Source organism: Oncorhynchus mykiss, chromosome 23, assembly GCF_013265735.2.
Source record: "Oncorhynchus mykiss isolate Arlee chromosome 23, USDA_OmykA_1.1, whole genome shotgun sequence".
NCBI lineage: Eukaryota > Metazoa > Chordata > Actinopteri > Salmoniformes > Salmonidae > Oncorhynchus > Oncorhynchus mykiss.
Window position 1 is genome coordinate 21,549,219 of NC_048587.1, and position 18,310 is coordinate 21,567,528.

The window sequence follows — 18,310 nt, forward strand, 5'->3', positions numbered from 1 at the left end:
TATTAGTCCAAACAGTTGCAAAATGAAAACAAGAGTTTCTATTATTGGACAAATTCAGCTAGGTCCCTCCCTGTTTCGTTCCGCTTTCTTCCGTTTAAGGAACATTTTGCAACAGAATTGGTGTAATGAATACACCCCTCCTCTCTCTGGCTGTGTTTACACAAGCAGTCCAATTCTAATCTTTTTCCACCAAATTGGCTTTTAACCAATCAGATCAGCTCTTTGGCCTATAATTGGGCAAAATATTAAAATTGGCCTGCCTGTTCAAAGTCCTTTAGAAATGTTCCTCTACTAGTCTAGGCCAAATAAATATATGGACTGGTCCTAGGCTACAACCTATTGGTGCTGGAATTCATAGGATAAGCACCATTCTAACAGGTGCCGATCTTCCTCATTTATTTGGGATTGATATGCACCACTGAAATAACAGGCGTGGGATGTAATGTGAGAGTCATTCCTTGTCATTTCAGCAGGCCATGGCACCCACCATCTCAGATTGTTCTGAAATCAGTTCTGTAGTTAAAAACAGATAAGCATTCAGGAAACATCTTGTTGAAATATAATTTGATCTGAGAAATTAAGCTAATTGATTGCACCCAAATTGGCCATTTTAATTTATAGGATTTATATAATACTCAATAATTATAATACCTAACATCAGATGTGGCCCAAACTTTTTTCTAACAATGAGTAGAACATGCGTTATCTAAAAAAGTGATCAAAAGCCATCTACGGACCCCTCCACACCAAATGCCAATCCTATCCCAACAACCAGTATATAGTATCAGTTCTCTATTTTGTCAAGTATTATGGAGCCGTGGCTCTGAATATTGTTTCTTTATCCTATGTAATGTATTCTCATTTAATAATTTTTCCCCCTATTCAGAGAAATCTGTTTTTGAAGTTGTTGGGTTTATGGCCCATCCTGCATCCTGATATTACCAACTTCTGACCACTAGATGTTGCTGTTCCTGCAATCAGGTGATTATTTTTCAAAGATTGTAGGTGATTAGGTGATTATTTTTCAATTGTTAAAGGAATAATTCACCCAAATTACATATTGGTTGTCTAACCTTGTAAGTGGCCAGGTAAACAAAACCAAAGCATGGGTTGGGGTAATATACATGGTCCATAGACTGCTTACAGCAGGGGTTCTTAAACTTTTTCAGCCTGGGACCCAAATGAGAAATTCTGTGTTTTCCTGGAACCCAAGCTTAGGAAAATATGAAACTATATGTAAATATCAGTACATTGCCCTTATGCTTAAAAAACAAACAATGAAATACCCATAAATATATTTTCAAGTTTATTTTTTCCCAATTAAAAACACTCTTACATCCCTGTCTAGGTTGGAACTGTTGCTGTTGAAATACAATAATTAATTTCATTCTAAACTGGACTAATTGATCACATCACACAGATGTAGATCAGAAAACACACACACAGAGTCCTAAATGAGGTGTGTGGCTGGTTGAAGTTTTCAACAAGAATGTCTATTTTGGGCTCAGGTTTTGACAGCGCAACACTGAGGTCATGATGACCTGCTGTAGATGAGCAACCCAGAACTGTGTGAGTGTGCTGCCATCCTGTTAGAATGTAACAGATTATTTTATTATAGTGGTTAAAATGGACTTTCATTGTGTTCCATGGTGTTTATCGCCCCCTAGTGGAGCTCTCTTGTACTTATAAAGACTGCACGGAAACAGGAAGTAGATTAGAGTAGTCATTTCTGCACGCAGAGAATCGGCTAAAAACAACGCTACGGTACAGTTATTTCAGTGCAGCCATTTCTTGTCACGCTTCAGCCTCGGAAAATATTTGTTTCTAAGTTCGATTCAAGCATATTGCTACTGATGATATTGTTATTGGTAGAATTGCTTACTTATCAATGCTAGTTGGTTGCATTTACTCACGCAAATTGCCTTGCATGTATGCCGTCAGCTGTATTAGTTTGCTCGTGCGTCATGTAAACGAATTGTAAAACATACAATACTGTAGTTTTGTTACTGTTTCTAGTGTAATATGCTTTGTTAATGTACGGAGGTGTTTGCACATCATTCGAGTAATGAAAGGAGTTGGCTAGTTGCTACTCATAATTGGCTATCTGGTTTGGCATCATGCCAGGTACATGGTACCTTGGCCCATGCTTTGTATTTATGTAACTTCAGCTTGAAATGTATAATGTACAGCTACAGTATGTCGATGTAAATTGAATATTAAAGTATATTATTTTCTGCATTTCGCGGTTTTACAACAAACGCTGTCAATATATATATATATATTCATTCAGAAAAGTCACGCAATTGGGAGTTTATTGAAGACTCCGTTGTTAGCTGTCTGTCTGGTTTTGTATGAGAACGCAATTCCAGGGCAGAATAGTGAGTATGTTTGTCTCAAAAAACATCTTGCTTCAATCTGTTTATTCCAGTTCAGAATAAAATTATTAGTTGTATTTTAACAGCAACTGTTCCAACCTAGACATGTGTTCAACAATCATATGTACAGTATAATTTTTCATCTGTACTGTTTGAAAGAGAAACTCACATCTACTATGAGAGATAGTACTCCCTTATTTCTGCTTATCACCCACCTGTTATAAAATGACAACAATGTCTTGTTGGTTGACTTTTCCACTTTCGTAGCACTGTTTCCTGAAGCATTCTGCCCTGTTCTGAAATAACTCCCTGGGTTTACCGTCAAGTTGTGGATGTTTGGTCAGGACGTGTCGTTTTATTTATTTGTTCGTTTTGAAAGACTCATTACTAAGCACTTCCCCGCACATTGTCGGTGTTCCTCGTTATTTCTCAAGGTTTGTATGAAAGAGACGGAGAGGCATCACTGTATTTGCGTGTCATGACGATTGCGCTCAGTCGGAACTTGTGTCCAGCATGAGACCATTTCATGACAGCGGTGAGTGGGAATGACAAGTCAGTGGCTGACAGGGCATCGTCTGCTGCTGAAAGACAGCGATGCAGAGTGTGGGTCGATGAGTTAACTTCAAGAAAACTTCCTAAAAAATATCAGGGAAACCGCAAAGCACACACGCTTCTCCCTCTCCCACTGGCGCAGCTGCCAAACTGAGCAGCTAAGCAGAGAGCGCACTGAACCGAGAGCCAGTTACTTGGCCAAATCAATTCCCGTAATTAATGAAATAATTATACATTTACTTCGCGACCCACCAATAACAGGTCCGCGACCCATACTTTAAGAAACGCTGGCTTACTGGGTAAGAAAACCAAATATGGAATTTTGTAAATTGAGTGATTGATCCATTTAAAAAAAAAAAAATCACCTAATAGCAGGAACGGTACCATCTAGGTGATCAGAACCTGAACATATCAGGATGCAGGATGGGACAAACCCCAAAACTTCAATGACGAATTTCTCTAAATAGAAAAACAAGTCGTGTCAAACAGAGAACTAATACTACATAGTCATCGTCTGTGGGTGGCTTTTGACAATTTATTTGGATTCCTCATGTCTCACTCAGTGTTAGAAAATATGTTCAGTCCAAATCGGATGTTGGGTAAAATATTTATTGAATATAAGAATCTTATAAATTAAGTGGCCAATTTGGGTGCAATTACCTTTATTTCTCACAGGTCAAATTATATTTCAACAAAATAATGTTGCAGGAATGCTAATCTCTGTTTCTAATTCCAACACAATCTGAGATGGCAGGTGTCAATCTTTTTCTTGTGCTTTTTGAGGTGGAATGAAACGTGAACTAATCTTGGCATAACACCAAGGTCTGAAAACATCTGACAGATTTCGAGAGTGAACTTTGACTTTATAAGTTTCTTAACTAGCCCTAGTGATGGAAATTAGTTCCACAACCCGTGACACAATGAATCAATAAACAGCTGGTAATGGTAGTGCAAAAGATCTTGTAGTGGAGCAAGGTTCAACAGTGAATCTTTTTCTAGGTGGCATGACAATTCCACAAGGAGTTGGCAAGAGAGAAAAAACAGACTGGGACCCAGGTAGGTTCTTTTTGCAACACGGGTGTATTTACAAACACTTGCGTTGCATTTGATTGTAGTGGGTACTAAATAGGTTTGTATTATTAAACAGACTTGCCAAATGTGGGTCTGTTGTAGCTCCACTTCATCTCTGCTGCTTACCTCATGTCAATATAAAAGTCCACTACAAGTTATTCCTTTTTTGTCCATGTAACAGTACAAATTTAGACCGTCCCCTCGCCCATAGCCGGGCGCGAACTAGGGACCTTCTGCACACATCAACAGTCACCCTCGAAGCATCGTTACCCATCGCTCCACAAAAGCCGCGGCCCTTGCAGAGCAAGGGGAACTACTACTTCAAGGTCTCAGAGCAAGTGACGTCACTGATTGAAACGCTATTTAGCGCCCACGCTAGCCGTTTCACATCCGTTACACTCACCCCCCTTTTGACCTTCCTCCTTTTTTTCGCAGCAACCAGTAATCCGGGTCAACAGCATCAATGTAACAGTACAAATTTAAACCGTCCCCTCGCCCATACCCGGGCGCGAACCAGGGACCTTCTGCACACATCAACAGTCACCCTCGAAGCATCGTTACCCATCGCTCCACAAAGGCCGCGGCCCTTGCAGAGCAAGGGGAACTACTACTTCAAGGTCTCAGAGCAAGTGACGTCACTGATTGAAACGCTATTTAGCGCCCACGCTAACTAAGCTAGCCGTTTCACATCCGTTACATCCACATATGGCACACTTATAGGACTTTAATTTTGACAAGAAGTAAGCAGAGAGGAACTGGGTCTACAGCAGGCCCACATTTGGAAAGTCTGCTTAATAATAAGATCCCCCCCCCCGAAGCCACTCCTGCGTTGTCTTGGCTGTGTGTGGCTGTTTGCTTAGGGTTGTTGTCCTGTTGGAAGGTGAACATTTGCCCCAGTCTGAGGTCCTGAGCTCTTTTCTTCAAGGATTTCTCTGTACTTTGCTCTGTATAATCTTTCCCTCGATCCTGACTAGTCTCCCAGTCCCTGTCCCTGCCGACCTCATGGCCGGGTCTTTGTTCTCACATGCACTGTCAACTGTGGGACCTTACATAGACAGGTGTGTGCCTTTTCGAATCATGTCCCATCAATTTAATTTACCACAGGTGGACTCCAATCAAGTTGTAGAAACATCTAGGATTATCAATGGAAACAGGATGCAAAAAAATGATCTGCCTGCTACATCGGTCCGCCAATAGAAGAACAGTAAAGGCCCTGCCCTTACAAAAAAAAAGTATGTTGTTTTGAAACTGCAGTCAACTAGTATTTCGACTAATATTTTGGATGTGGTAATTGCAACATTCTGCAGTTATACTGCACTCTAACTACAGTTATACTACAGCCTGACAGTATTTTTTTTTGCAAGAGTGAGCTACTTGTGAAAAAATTATTGAAGTTTATTTTAAATGTTTTATATGAAAAAAACGAATTCCGATTTTTCAGGGGGTGCTGCAGCCCCCAACATTCAACGGCTATGTACTTAAGACCGAGTTTTCGGGGTTAGCCCCAGAAATACGGTGCCAAAATAGCCCGTGTGAAATTGGGTCTAGAAAAACGCCTAGAATGCTCACTGTCCATCAAAAGTTGCACTGTCAATTAACATATGCTCGTGATGGCTGTAATGCGTTCTGCATTATTTTGATAAGTAGATGCATACTATTTACATCTGAGGACAAAAAAAAAAAACTTTCACTCGCTCTAAATCATTGGTTGCCATGAATAACAAAAATGGTTGCTATGCAGGCTCTTCTCACTTAGCCAACTAGTAAAGCTACAAACTCTACAATTGGAAGTGCAGGAAATGCGCCATTTTGTCTGTTTTCATAACTTTTATATTGATATTTGATTGGATATAACCATTTTAATAATATTGTTTCATGATTTCGCCTGGATCAGAAAAGGTGATGTCTCGTTCGTGCACATCATTCTGACAGGAGCGAGGTCGAATTTCAAAAGTAAAACATTTTGTTTACGAGGTCAGACAGGCAGTCAGCAAGGTTTATACAAACCACCACTGTTGGAAATACAATGCTAGTGCAAGAGGTGTTAGTGTTAGTGTTAGTGTTAATAAGTGTGTTATTGCTTTGCTTTTAACATTGATTGCGTGTCAGAGATAGAATGTTGGTCGCATTGTTTGTCCGTTAGCCCAGGACTTTGGAATATTAGTGTGTATTAGGTCAGTGCTAAACCTTAGCCCAGGGGTAACAAATGGTTGTGTTAATACAGGCTATGATATTTCAGGGCCAGTCTAGCCTGGGGCAACGGTCAGATTGCTTCAAGCAGCTGTTACAGTTGAAAAAGGTCAGTGCAAGCTGGATCATCTTTTCGGCTGAGTAACAATGGTCGTTCTTGCTCATCGGTCTCCGATGCATATAGGTCCATTGCACATCAGAGTTAAATGTTTGTTGTATGAAAGTACGGCAGTCAGCATTTAATCACGAGAACTGTGAGCGGACGTTGAGGGGAACCCACTGAGGCATGAACCCGAGGCGAAATTTCTGCCTTGTTCATATGCTAGTCGGAACTAGGAAACTGACATTTCCGACTTGCTAACTGGTTATAGTTTTACACTTGCTGCGTTCCACCAGTTAGCCAGTCGGGAATGTCTGAGTTTCCTAGTTCCGACAAGCGCATGAACATGGCTTAGCGGTAGAAAAGCAGTGGCAAATTGTATGAATATTCATGAGTCGCGAACCCATCGGGTTGATTGAGCTTCTTTGGGGGTGGTACGTCACTGACCCCTTACCAAAACATGCAGACCATTTCTCTCGCTTCGGATCTGAAACCAGTACAGCAGTAACCATCAACTTCAATGACAGTTAACATTTATATACAAATCAGAAATTCCAGTGTCCCAATAACATTGTCGCAGAGGGCTTGCTAGCTCAATAGTGTACAACTGCAGCCTACAATTCGGGCATTCCTGCATGCAGGCATTCCCCCCTCCCCTCATTCCCAAACATGTAACTGATGAGTTGTGAACATGAAATAAAATATAATTTTGTTAGTTGTATTCGCATTTGCAAACTTGTAAGTTAATATTTTTTGAGCAATAATTGCATCTGTAAACCTACTACGTGTAAATTTTGCTTAGAGTTTGGGCAGTACTTTAGCGCCCTACCATGACAAAAATATTTGTAGATGTTCAAACCAGTTGCGGGGGCGAGTGGCGAGGGAGGATTTTTTTTCTTTAAGCGCATGGCCTTATTTCTATTACAGCATTTTGGATGACTCATTCATATTCCATTCACACAGCTCAATGTAACATTTATAGGTTTAGTCTACTACGTGATACTAAAATTTCCTCTATACCCATCATGAGGTTGCTCCAACAAAGCCTAAGAATGAAAGTTTACAAGGTAGGTGCACAGGTCAAGAGAAATTAGAATAATCAAGGTGACAGACATTCATTACCGCCTTGCACATTCTTTCCTGCATCTAGATGATCTAGGTTGTAATCATTAAGCCAACAGTTGCAAACAAGAGCTTCTATTGGACAAGTTCAGGTATGTTTATCCCAGTTGCTTTCCGTTTGCTTCTGTTTAAAAAAAAAGTTATAATCGGTAGGGCTGCGGTTTTATTGGCTCTTAATTAACCAACCATGCTGTTTTAGAAAAGAGCTTCTGGACATCAGAACTGGGATTACTCACCTCAAATTGGACGAGGAGTTCTTCAATGAGTCCGCTGCGAGGGACATACTACGGACACCCAAGCAGGCCCAGATCCCCGTTATTCGCTGGAAAAGATAACGTAGGTGTCGCAGAAAGAGATCAGGATGCCTTGTGAGGATCAGGCGACGAGTGGCTAATCTGCCTTTGCCTTCCATTCTGCTATCTAACGGTCAATCGGCAGAAAATAAATGGGCCGAACTGAAAGCAAGTATATCCTACCAACACAACATTAAAAACAAATATCTTATTTCAGAGTCGTGGCTGAATGACGACATTAAGAACATAAACTATTGGCAGGACAGAACAGCAGCCTCTGGTAAGACACCAGGCGGGGGCCTATGCATATTTGTAAACAATAGCTGGTGCACGATATCTAAGGAAGTCTCAGGGTTATGCTCACCTGAAGTAGAGTATCTCACGATAAGCTGTAGACCACACTATATACCTAGAGAGTTGTCATATGTATTTTTCACAGCTGTCTACGTACCACCACAGATCGAAGCTGGCACTTAAACTGCACTCAATGAGCTGTATTCTGCCATAAGCAAACAGGAAAACTCATCCAGAGGCAGCGCTCCTAGTGGCTGGGGACTTTAACACAGGGTAACTTAAAATGAGTTTAACCTAATTTCTAATCGGCATGTTAAATGTGCAACCAGCTGCCCAGTGACACGAGCGTACCAGACGAGCTAAATAACTTCTATGCTCTAGGCAAAGTGGCAAAGAAAAAGCCATATCTCAGACAGGCCAATAAAAATAAAAAATATTAATTTGGGCAAAAGAACAGACACTGGACAGAGGAACTCTGCCTAGAAGGCCAGCATCCCGGAGACGCCTCTTCACTGTTGACGTTGAGACTGGTGTTTTGCAAGTACTATTTAATGAAGCTGCCAGTGTCAAACTAGACACTAATGTAATTGTCCTCTTGCTCAGTTGTGCACCGGGGCCACCCACTCTTTCTATTCTGGTTAGAGCCAGTTTGCACTGTTCTGTGAAGGGAGTAATACACAGCGTTGTACGAGATCTTCAGTTTCTTGGCAATTTTTCCATTGGAATAGCCTTCATTCTGAGAACAAGAATAGACTGAGTTTCAGAAGAAAGTTATTTGTTTCTGGACATTTTGGAGCCTGTAATCGAACCCACAAATGCTGATGCTCCAGATACTGAACTAGTCTAAAGATGGACAGTTTTATTGCTTCCTTAATCAGAATAGTTTTCAGCTGTGCTAACAATTGCAAAAGGTTTTTCTAATGATCAATTAGCCTTTTAAAATTATAAACTTGGATTAGCTAACACAACGTGCCATTGGAACACAGGAGTGATGGTTGCTGATAATGGGCCTCTAGATAAATATTAATCCATTTCCAGCTACAATAGTCATTTACAACATCAATAATGTCTACACTATTTATGATCAATTTGATGTTATTTTACCGGACTAAAGTGATTTTCTTTAAAAAAACAAGAACATTTCTAAGTGACCCCAAACTTTTGAACGGTTGTGTGACACACACACACTACAAAATATAGATGGAGCTTTGATAGAGCTCTGATTACTATCAGAGCCACAAGAGCTCTGATAGGTTGGAGGACGTCCTTCGGAAGGTATTACTATGGAAGTCTATGGAAGGGGGTGAGAACCATGAGCCTCCTAGGTTTTGTATTGAAGTCAATGTACCCAGAGGACAGAAGCTAGCTGTCCTCCGGCCACACCATGATGCTACACTACAGAATTTTGCAGAGGTTACTGTATACCTTCATTGCAAATTAGTTATCAATTGGTGCCATTTTAATATATTTTGTATAGTTTTATCTAAAAAGGATAACTTTAATGTTTCACTTTTATTTTTCTGAAAATCAGAGGATGGTCCTCCCTTTCCTCCTCTGAGGAACCGCCACTCGTTATTGATTAATCTTGCTCGCACACCATTTCACGCCCGTTAGACTTTGAATCGGATTTGAAAATCAGCAGAATGTCGGCCTAGTTCCATCTCGCTCCATATGCTCCCACTGCTGGCCACTGGGCTTCCTCTCCTCACCATATTTGGTGGGATGTGGGAATTCTAACAGGATGCTTCAGATTTATACATCCAGCGAAACATCCTTGTTCTATCTGTAGCGCCATTGAGTCTATCTCCATTTTCAAGTAGTCAATTATCTTATTCTACTACTTCGGAGTTGGCAAACAAACCTTCCTTAACCTATATAAACATCCCTTTTTCAGGACCCTGTCTTTCAAAGATAATTCGTAAAAATCCAAGTATCTTCACAGATCTTCACAGTAAAGGGTTTAAACACGGATTCCCATACTTGTTCAATGAACCATAAACAATTAATGAACATGTGGAACAGCTTACAGACGGTAGACAATTGAAGTCACAGTTGTGAAAACTTAGGACACTAAAGAGGCCTTTCTACAAACACCAAAAGAAAGATGCCCAGGGTCCCTGCTCATCTGCGTGAACGTGCCTTAGGCATGCTGCAAGGAGGCATGAGGACTGCAGAAGTGGCCAGGGCAATAAATTGCAATGTCCGTACAGTGAGATGCCTAAGTCAGCGCTACAAGGAGACAGGACGGACAACCGGTCGTCCTCGGATCAAAACTTTAGGGATGAATTTGTTTGAGGTCAGTCATTTCAGTCAAAGAATGGGAAAATCATTAAAAAAATAAATTACTTACAAAGATTGACTCAGCGGCAGTAGAGATGAGTGAGATGCAACACGTCGCTCTCATAGCGACACAGTTTCTGCGCATGTGCACAGGTTTGCATCAAGCTGTTCACAGCGTGGTAGCCAGGCACCAAAATATCACAGAACGCTTTTAGTTGTTGCGGCAATTGACCCACTATGCTGTTTACTTCATGCATCTACATCTTATCGCAGTCTACCTTTAAATGACTTTTTTCTAATAGTTTGAAATGGAATGGATCAGAGCCTATTGGCTTGAAACTGATGCTGACCCTAAAGGACCCAGCCAGCATTATAACTACACCTTTCTGTTGAATCAGAGTCCTACTGAAAACTTGTAGGAGTAGAAATTACAGTTCACACAAAGACTGTTTCCACTGCGTGAGTGTGTACTGTTCACACACACACACACACAATGGAGCGATGGTAATTAGTCATGACAAATGTATTGAGTGCAAAATAATATCATTCAATGAAGCAGACAGCATAGGAACATAAGGACATGTCTTGTTGATCTGGGACAACTGCAATACGACAGACATGGGAAAAAAGACATGTGAAAAATCCCAGCACCGATACATATAAATACTAACATTTGTATCATTTAAAATATCTTGTTAGAGTAGCAATTGTATTACAGTACACATCTATTATAAAAAGTCCAAATAGTTTAATATATTTGAACTAACATAAGCTACATAGCTTTTCTAACAATAATGCTACTGCTTAACAACCATGCTCTGGCTACTCAACCTTCTCTCAAGCACATTTCCCCATTTCACTTTTTGGTAATCTCTCCAGCAATGCCCCTGTTTACATTTCATAATGTAAACATTAAAGAACTGATACAATTTGTTAACATTATCTGTGTTAAGTTAAAGAACAGAGACTATTTCATTAATGATTCAGTTCAACTTCTCTTCTTACTCCTTTCCCTTCTCTTTCCATCTTTTAAATCTGCACCCTCTCATACCCAACGCTAAAAATCTTACCAGTCAAGAGTCAAAACACACACATACGTTTGTGTGTGCGCGCAGAATCTTAGACCAGTTTGAGAATCAACACACTCAATTTCACAAGGCAACTTAGGCCTACTTTTAATATTTGTCAGTAGTACAATATTTCATGACCTTGTCGACGATTTGACGCTGGTACCGTAGACCAAGCCAGTCAATCACATATCTTATGATCACACCAATTATTACGGGAGGGATGACCTCGATTAACTAAGTATTAGCTATGAGGGAAGTACAGTATCATATCTCCTGGATAATCATAAAAACATTAAGTTCATCATTTCATCACTGGCAGACATGCCTGCTCCTAACATTTTACTTTAACAAAGAAAAGCAATGCTATAACATAACAATTCTAGAAAAACACAATGCAGTTTACCAGCAACTGCAACAAGTAATTCATTATAGAAGTATCACCCAGATAAAATAATTCCTGTATATTTTCTGTAAAGACTTGGAGGCTCTTTTCTGCCTGAAAAGGAACATTTTCGGTCTGAAGAAAAAGTTAATGGACTGAACGAGTACATCACTAGATGGGAACCAAAGCAGATAAAAGTGAACCCTATCCACCGATCTGAGATCAGCTTTCCCTTTACTTAATCCTATGCTTCACCACTAGGAGTGACAAACCAAAAACTGACCCTGAATCTGCACTTTGACACTTTTGGAATTGAACTGTCTGGCTGTCTGTAACAAGACTATTTCAAAACCTTTATCCATATTTTATGAGAGTTGTGTTTGTCCTCACGTGTGCTCCTCGTGTGCCATGTCCCAAAAGTTCACAAATAGAGCTGCAAAATAACCCCATCTGTCGCATTTCCTTCCCTCTTCCTCTCCTTTCCTCTTGTACTCAGACAAAGCTTTACAGTGAGGATTCCCTGCAAGACAGACGAATCACCAAAAAGGGGAAGTTTTTTGGGGCTAAGCTCAGCATGACGCTTAACCCGGTTAGGCCCAGTTCAGCCTAGCTCAGACCAGTTAAACACAGTTCAGCCCAGTTTTGTTGGGGGTTTCAACTCTCCAGCCCTGTAGTCTCAGATGGATATGGAGTTACCATTGTGCTGGTTGGGGGGTAGACTGAGGCTGAGACTGGGACTGTGACCCAGGTTGAGGTTAGGCTGGGGGTCAGAAGGGGTCAAGGCCACACCATTAGGTTGGGCTCAGATTCTTTGGTAAGTGGGATGTCATTGAGGTTGGACTGGGGTTCAAACGAGGTCGCGGCCAGGTCATTGAGGTTAGCCACCCGACAGAAGACGAAGTGAAAAGGTGCGGCCTGGGGTTGACTGTGGAGCTCAGCTTTGATCTTCTGGGGGTGTGTGTCGGGGGCTAGCTGCTGGCATGAGCCCTCAGTGAGCAGAATTAGGGCATAATTCTCAGGGTCGGGAACTTTAAACTTGTAGGCGCAGATCTGGCAGATTTCCTCAGTCGTGGCATAGGGCTGCACCTGCAGAGTTTTGGCAGTGCAACCGCTGTCCTGGAGCGCTACCCGCAGGTAGTTCTGAGAAAAAAATGTAAAAATATGGTTGTTTAGCAGATGCATTTATTCAGGGACTTAGAGTTAAGCATCCAGTGTGTGTGTGTATTACCTGGAAGTCATTGACGGAGGGCGCACTGCGCTGGGTGGTGCGGCGACAGTGCCACTGGCGGAGTGTGTTGCGTGTTTCAGAGCTGAGTACACGAGCTGCTTGCTCCTCTTGGAAGTTCCTAATGAGGGACATGGCTCCATAGGCACTGGTCAGGTAGTATCCACCTGGAACAACACAGGAGAGAGGAGGGTCAAACATCTCTGCAGCCTGACACTGCTACAACAGCAGTCAATGACAATCGATATTACACTTTACAATAAAATTAAAGGTAAAGTTTAGGAAGGAAGGAAATACATGTAAAGCAGATGTGTGCTGTACCTTCTCCATGCAGCAGAGAAGGATCCAGAACCTCCATCATGTAGAGGATCTCGTTGTCTAGTTGAGGCATGTCACACTGGGCCAACACATAGGTCAGCATGGGCAGGAAGTCATCTGCCCCATACAGACAACCTGAGACACACACACACAGCATTGGTATTAGCTGTCATCAAGAACGCGAGGTCTTACAGGTGAATCAAAGCTGGGGCCGAGAGACAGAAAAACAGCTTCCATCTCAAGGCCATCAGACTTAAATAGCCATCACTAGCCGGCCTCCACCCAGCACCCTGCCTGAACTTAGTCACTTTCACTAGCCACCTACCACCTGATAACTTAACTCCGCACCTTAGAGGCATGTACATAGACATGGAATCATTGTTCACTTTAATAGTGTTTACATACTGTTTTACTCATTTCATATCATCATACTGTATTCTAGTCAATGCCATCCTATTCAACTATTGCTATATATATATATATATATACACATACACACATACACACACACACACACACACACACACACTATTCTACGTATTGGATATAATAAATATTCTAATACTATCCATAATGTCTCTATATCACACACAAACATTTATACTCCGGACTCCGACATTGCTCGTCCTAATATTTCTTAAATCCATTATTTTACACTACTGCACTGTTGGAGCTAGGAACACAAGCATTTTGCTACACCCGGAATAACATCTGCTAAACCTGTGTATGCGACCAATAAAATTTGATTTGAGAGTCGGTGCATATACACTGAGTTTACAAACATTAGGAACACCTTCCTAATATTGAGTTGCATACATGTGTTACTACGTACCTGACTTGTGCTCCATGATGGTATAGATGAGTTTACATACGCGCAACAGCATGGTCACCTTCTTCTCAGGTGAATAGAGTTTACACATGGTGTGGAACTTGTGCCGGATTTTCTCTATGTTAACTGGATCCGGAGGGAAGGCGTTGGCCACGCCCATCTCATGAGGCTGCCGGGCCTTGGCCAATGAGAGGTTCTCCTTGAGCTCCTGCCACGCCCCGCTGCGGACCTGGAACTCCTGGAGGGCCACCCCCACCACACCTTTCAGGGGCTTCAGGACTATCTTATGCATGGCTTTTTCTAGGACATAGTCTGTATGGAGGAGAGCAGGAGAAAGATACTTATTTTGACAGCAAATACTGAAATGGCACCATCCATCTGTATTATTAACGAATTGCAGAAGTCTTACTCGATGCCTGGTAGCAGTAGGAGTGGGATTCAGTCCATATCATCAAGACATTACGTAGACCTCAGCTTTTACAAGCTTACTCAAAGAGACTGGCTAATAGGAGCCATGATATAATAATATACACAGGATAAATGCAGACAGGGAATCCAAACCACAGAGCTGAATAAGCCCCACAGAGAGAGATCGTACTGACTGTGCAGTTGAATGGGGCAAACTCAGCAGATTATACTGAAGACATCTGCAGACTGAGCCACAGCTTCCTCCAACACTGAATGTTCAACTCGTTCCCTAATTCTCGACTCACTCAACACCCACTTTTCTTTCTTTCCTATCCCGTCTGCCAGATTGTCAAAGGCGAGTCTCTCGTCCCAAGCATTTGTTATCTAAACTTCTCAAAAGTTACGACACAGTCTGAGTATGTGCGTATCAACGAGTCCTTCCTTGTTCCGTAAGTCAAGATCAGCAACAGATTTCCTTGTAGGTGTAACATCACTATCATTATCAAAAGTATTGTTTAAGAATAGACAGATATTTTCCAGTAAGCAGTAAACTACCCAACAGATTAAACCAGACTTGACAGCACACATGTTAACTTGGATATCACCCGGTCATCTTTAATGAAGTCAGCCTCTCTCCGTCTCTGTCTCTTCCCTGTCTTTTCAATGCAGATGTAGAGCACGTCTGGCACCCTATAGTTCTGTTAAAGTGGTTAAAAGCCCTGGAATGCAGTGCTAGCATTTCAAGACCTCAGGCCTGCAGTTGGGCTCAGCGCATGAGTTTCCCAGTGGGAGCACATATGTATACACACACACACACACACACACACACACACACACGCAAGCAAAATCCCCAGTGGCCTTTGTTTTTGCATGCATGTTTTTCCACTTTAGCTGGACTTGGTCTTTAAACACTGCCTCCAGTTACTGTACTGGTACTGCTCATAACTCTGGTCATTAGCACTGTGGAGTGTAATAACATGTAACCATGGAGTGGTCGCATGTAATCCTGTAGTGTGGGTCTACTAATGCAGTGGTTACACCGGCCTAACTGTATGGCTTATAGGCTATAGACATGTTAGATGTCTAGATGTTGGGAGTGTGTGTGGGCATTAGTAGGGCTGGGAATTGCCAGGGACGTCACAATATTATCACGATAGTTAGGCGCCGAAATGATATGGATTGCGATTCGATACTGTGATTTCGAAGGTTCCAAACATATTGCTCACCACATGTCTGCTGCAGAGGGACAAGAGAGAGCCATGAGAAAACAAGTTTGATCAGTCCAAAAAAAGTGCTGAAAATGAATCTGCTCCCTATTTAAAAAGAAGATGGAGAACAAGGTATGAAGGAAAATACTGGAGTTTTGGAACAGCCAACTGGTGTAAAAATAATATTGTGATAGTCAAAAGTATACAATATATTGTCAAAAAATAATATCCCGATATGACTATGTAGATTTTCCCCCCATCACTAGTCTGTAAAGAAGTTGGAGGTCAATGTGTGTAAACAGTATTGCTTCCATCTCTCTCCTCGCCCCAACCTGGGCTTGAACCAGAGACCCTCTGCACACATCGACAAGTCACACTCTTAGGCATAATTACCTATTGCTCCACAAAATATGTGTGAAGCAATGGAAGCAACTACTTCAAGGTCTAAGAGCGAGTGACGTCACCAATTGAAATGCTACTAGCGTGCACCGCTAACTAGCTAGCCATCTCACACCGGTTACACCTACAGTAATTAAGTGATGAGTTGTATGGTGTGACAGAGGGGACAGATCGACACAGAGGCGCAAGCCCACTTAGGAATGAGTTAGCGTCAGCCAAGGTCACACACACACTTATTTATAGTTATGCTACTTTCCAACCACACAAACATGCAGTTTGTACTATCTGAGAGGGCCCTTCCACTTCCAATAAACATCCTCCCTCGCCCCTTATCTCACTCAGAACATCCTCCCTGCAGAGCTTCCGCGTGGACCGGAGTTATGTACTGTTATGTACAGGCAAGCAGACAAACAGGCAGACAGAGCTGGAGAGGAGAAGTGAATCCATTCACACATCCAACACTAATCGTGCCACCACAGTGGCTTATAGATCAATGTGCGTCACAGAGCAGCAAACACACACGGGCGCACACATGCAGCGCAAACATTCCATTTGGAATTGGGCAATATATCGTCTCCCTTCCGCAAACTTCTCACAAACAGAGCTTCAGAACATTATATTGTGCAACTTGGCACTGAGCATAGAAATTAAAGCAATAGAAGGGAAAAAAAACCTGCCGTGTGGGTTTAAGAGACAAGGGTCCCCATTCTCCCCCCCTCCTCCGCGCTCCATGCTCTTTCCTCACACACCCAGAGACACATGCGAGTGTTGAACACAAAAAGAAAGAGGGAGATAAAAAGAGGGAGAGCTATTTAGGGGCATGCAATAAAGGTTTTATCTGTGATTGGAAGAGTGGGAGAGATGAAGAGAGGGACAGAAAGAGGAGAGAGAAGTAATGGTCACATGGGAGAGTCTGAAGCAGATCTGCAGAGACAATTCATTCAGCTAAACTGAAAACACTTTCTGCAACTACGAAAACATTGCGAAACAATTCCGATACCAAACACTGCAGAAAAAGTAATCGTGAAGCAGCCTATGAAATTCTTGGGATTAGTTGTCAATCAAGAATATTTAAGAAGCCAGAATGATTTTACTGTCTTTGTCTTAAAGAGAGATCTCTTTGATGGTTGTTCCTGACACACAGCAAACAGGAGAATGGTAATGTAAGGATCAAAAGATGCCTCCCATGTGTGTTACTGCTTCACAATTCCATGCTATTTTGTCTTCTTCACCTGTCAATTCTGTCAAAAGGACCAGTGGGAACAGATTAGTTCATGTTAGCTAGTTCACATAATTATCCTCTAGCGGAAACAGGCTTTGTTTTCACTGTTTACAATTCGGGCCAGTTTCCAACCCCAATATGCCCACACACATCTTTAAGCCCCTCCCCTAGGCAGGTGTTTGACATGTCAGTGTCACAGAGAACCGTAATCGGTTCACATCACTACTTTATGTATCAAAAAGTAGGCTGGCCCTCTTTGAAGTCTTGTGGATCGATGCATTGCACTCTGTTTGTTTATACAGCCCTTCTGCATGAACTTCGGACAGATCTTACTTCATTGTTGCTTACAGACGTACGAGATACCAGACCCGCTCTCAGGGATGGCCAACCCTGGAGATCCCTTCTATCTCCACAGAGTTAAGTAAATCTGCTTTTAGTTTTTTTTTGCAACTTACTTGTGGAATAATGTCCAAGGCTCTCTAAAATGAGATGAATTGATGCCTATAGGGCAATTCAAAAGACCGTTTTAGTGAAGAATGTTTTTTTCTATGATTGTGTTTTGCTTTTTGTGTAATGGTGTATTTTTATTTCACCTTTATTTAACCAGGTAGGCAAGTTGAGAACAAGTAGATTTGACACAGGACTCATCTCAACCCGAGATTAAATATATTATCCTAACCACAATGGCCAGCTCACACACACATGCGTACAGACTTGCGCACTGAGCTGCTCTCGCCCTGTCTATAGGCATACACTGTCTAGTCCAGTTCGTATATTTCCAGATGTGATAGTTAAAAATATATTTTCTTTAGCTGTTTGGGTGTCTCAATGTCAACTAACTACCCATTTCAAAGATGGCAATGGAACAGCTGAAGTTCAATGTACATTTTTACTGTGATGTCTAGCAAATAAGCAACGGTTAATCAGCATCTGATGTCCAATAGTTGCAGAAATGTTGGAAAACGGTAAAAA

At 41.7% G+C, this 18,310-nt stretch overlaps 1 protein-coding gene across 2 annotated transcripts in view; it reads right to left on the reverse strand.

Annotated features, from left to right (window-relative positions):
* Nucleotides 1-10,781: 10,781 nt before the first annotated feature.
* The window catches only part of LOC110502450 (ras and Rab interactor 2), a 44,319-nt gene continuing 36,790 nt past the window's right edge, over nucleotides 10,782-18,310 (reverse strand). The window contains exons 8-11 of one of the 2 annotated variants that reach the window (XM_036959835.1): nucleotides 14,105-14,413; nucleotides 13,276-13,407; nucleotides 12,958-13,121; nucleotides 10,782-12,869 (exon numbers count right to left, since the gene is read on the reverse strand). In XM_036959835.1, coding sequence (XP_036815730.1) covers nucleotides 12,507-12,869; nucleotides 12,958-13,121; nucleotides 13,276-13,407; nucleotides 14,105-14,413 — 968 coding nt within the window. In that variant the 3' untranslated portion in view covers nucleotides 10,782-12,506. The remainder of the gene's footprint in view (nucleotides 12,870-12,957; nucleotides 13,122-13,275; nucleotides 13,408-14,104; nucleotides 14,414-18,310) is intronic. The other variant, XM_036959836.1, reaches the window with a different exon arrangement.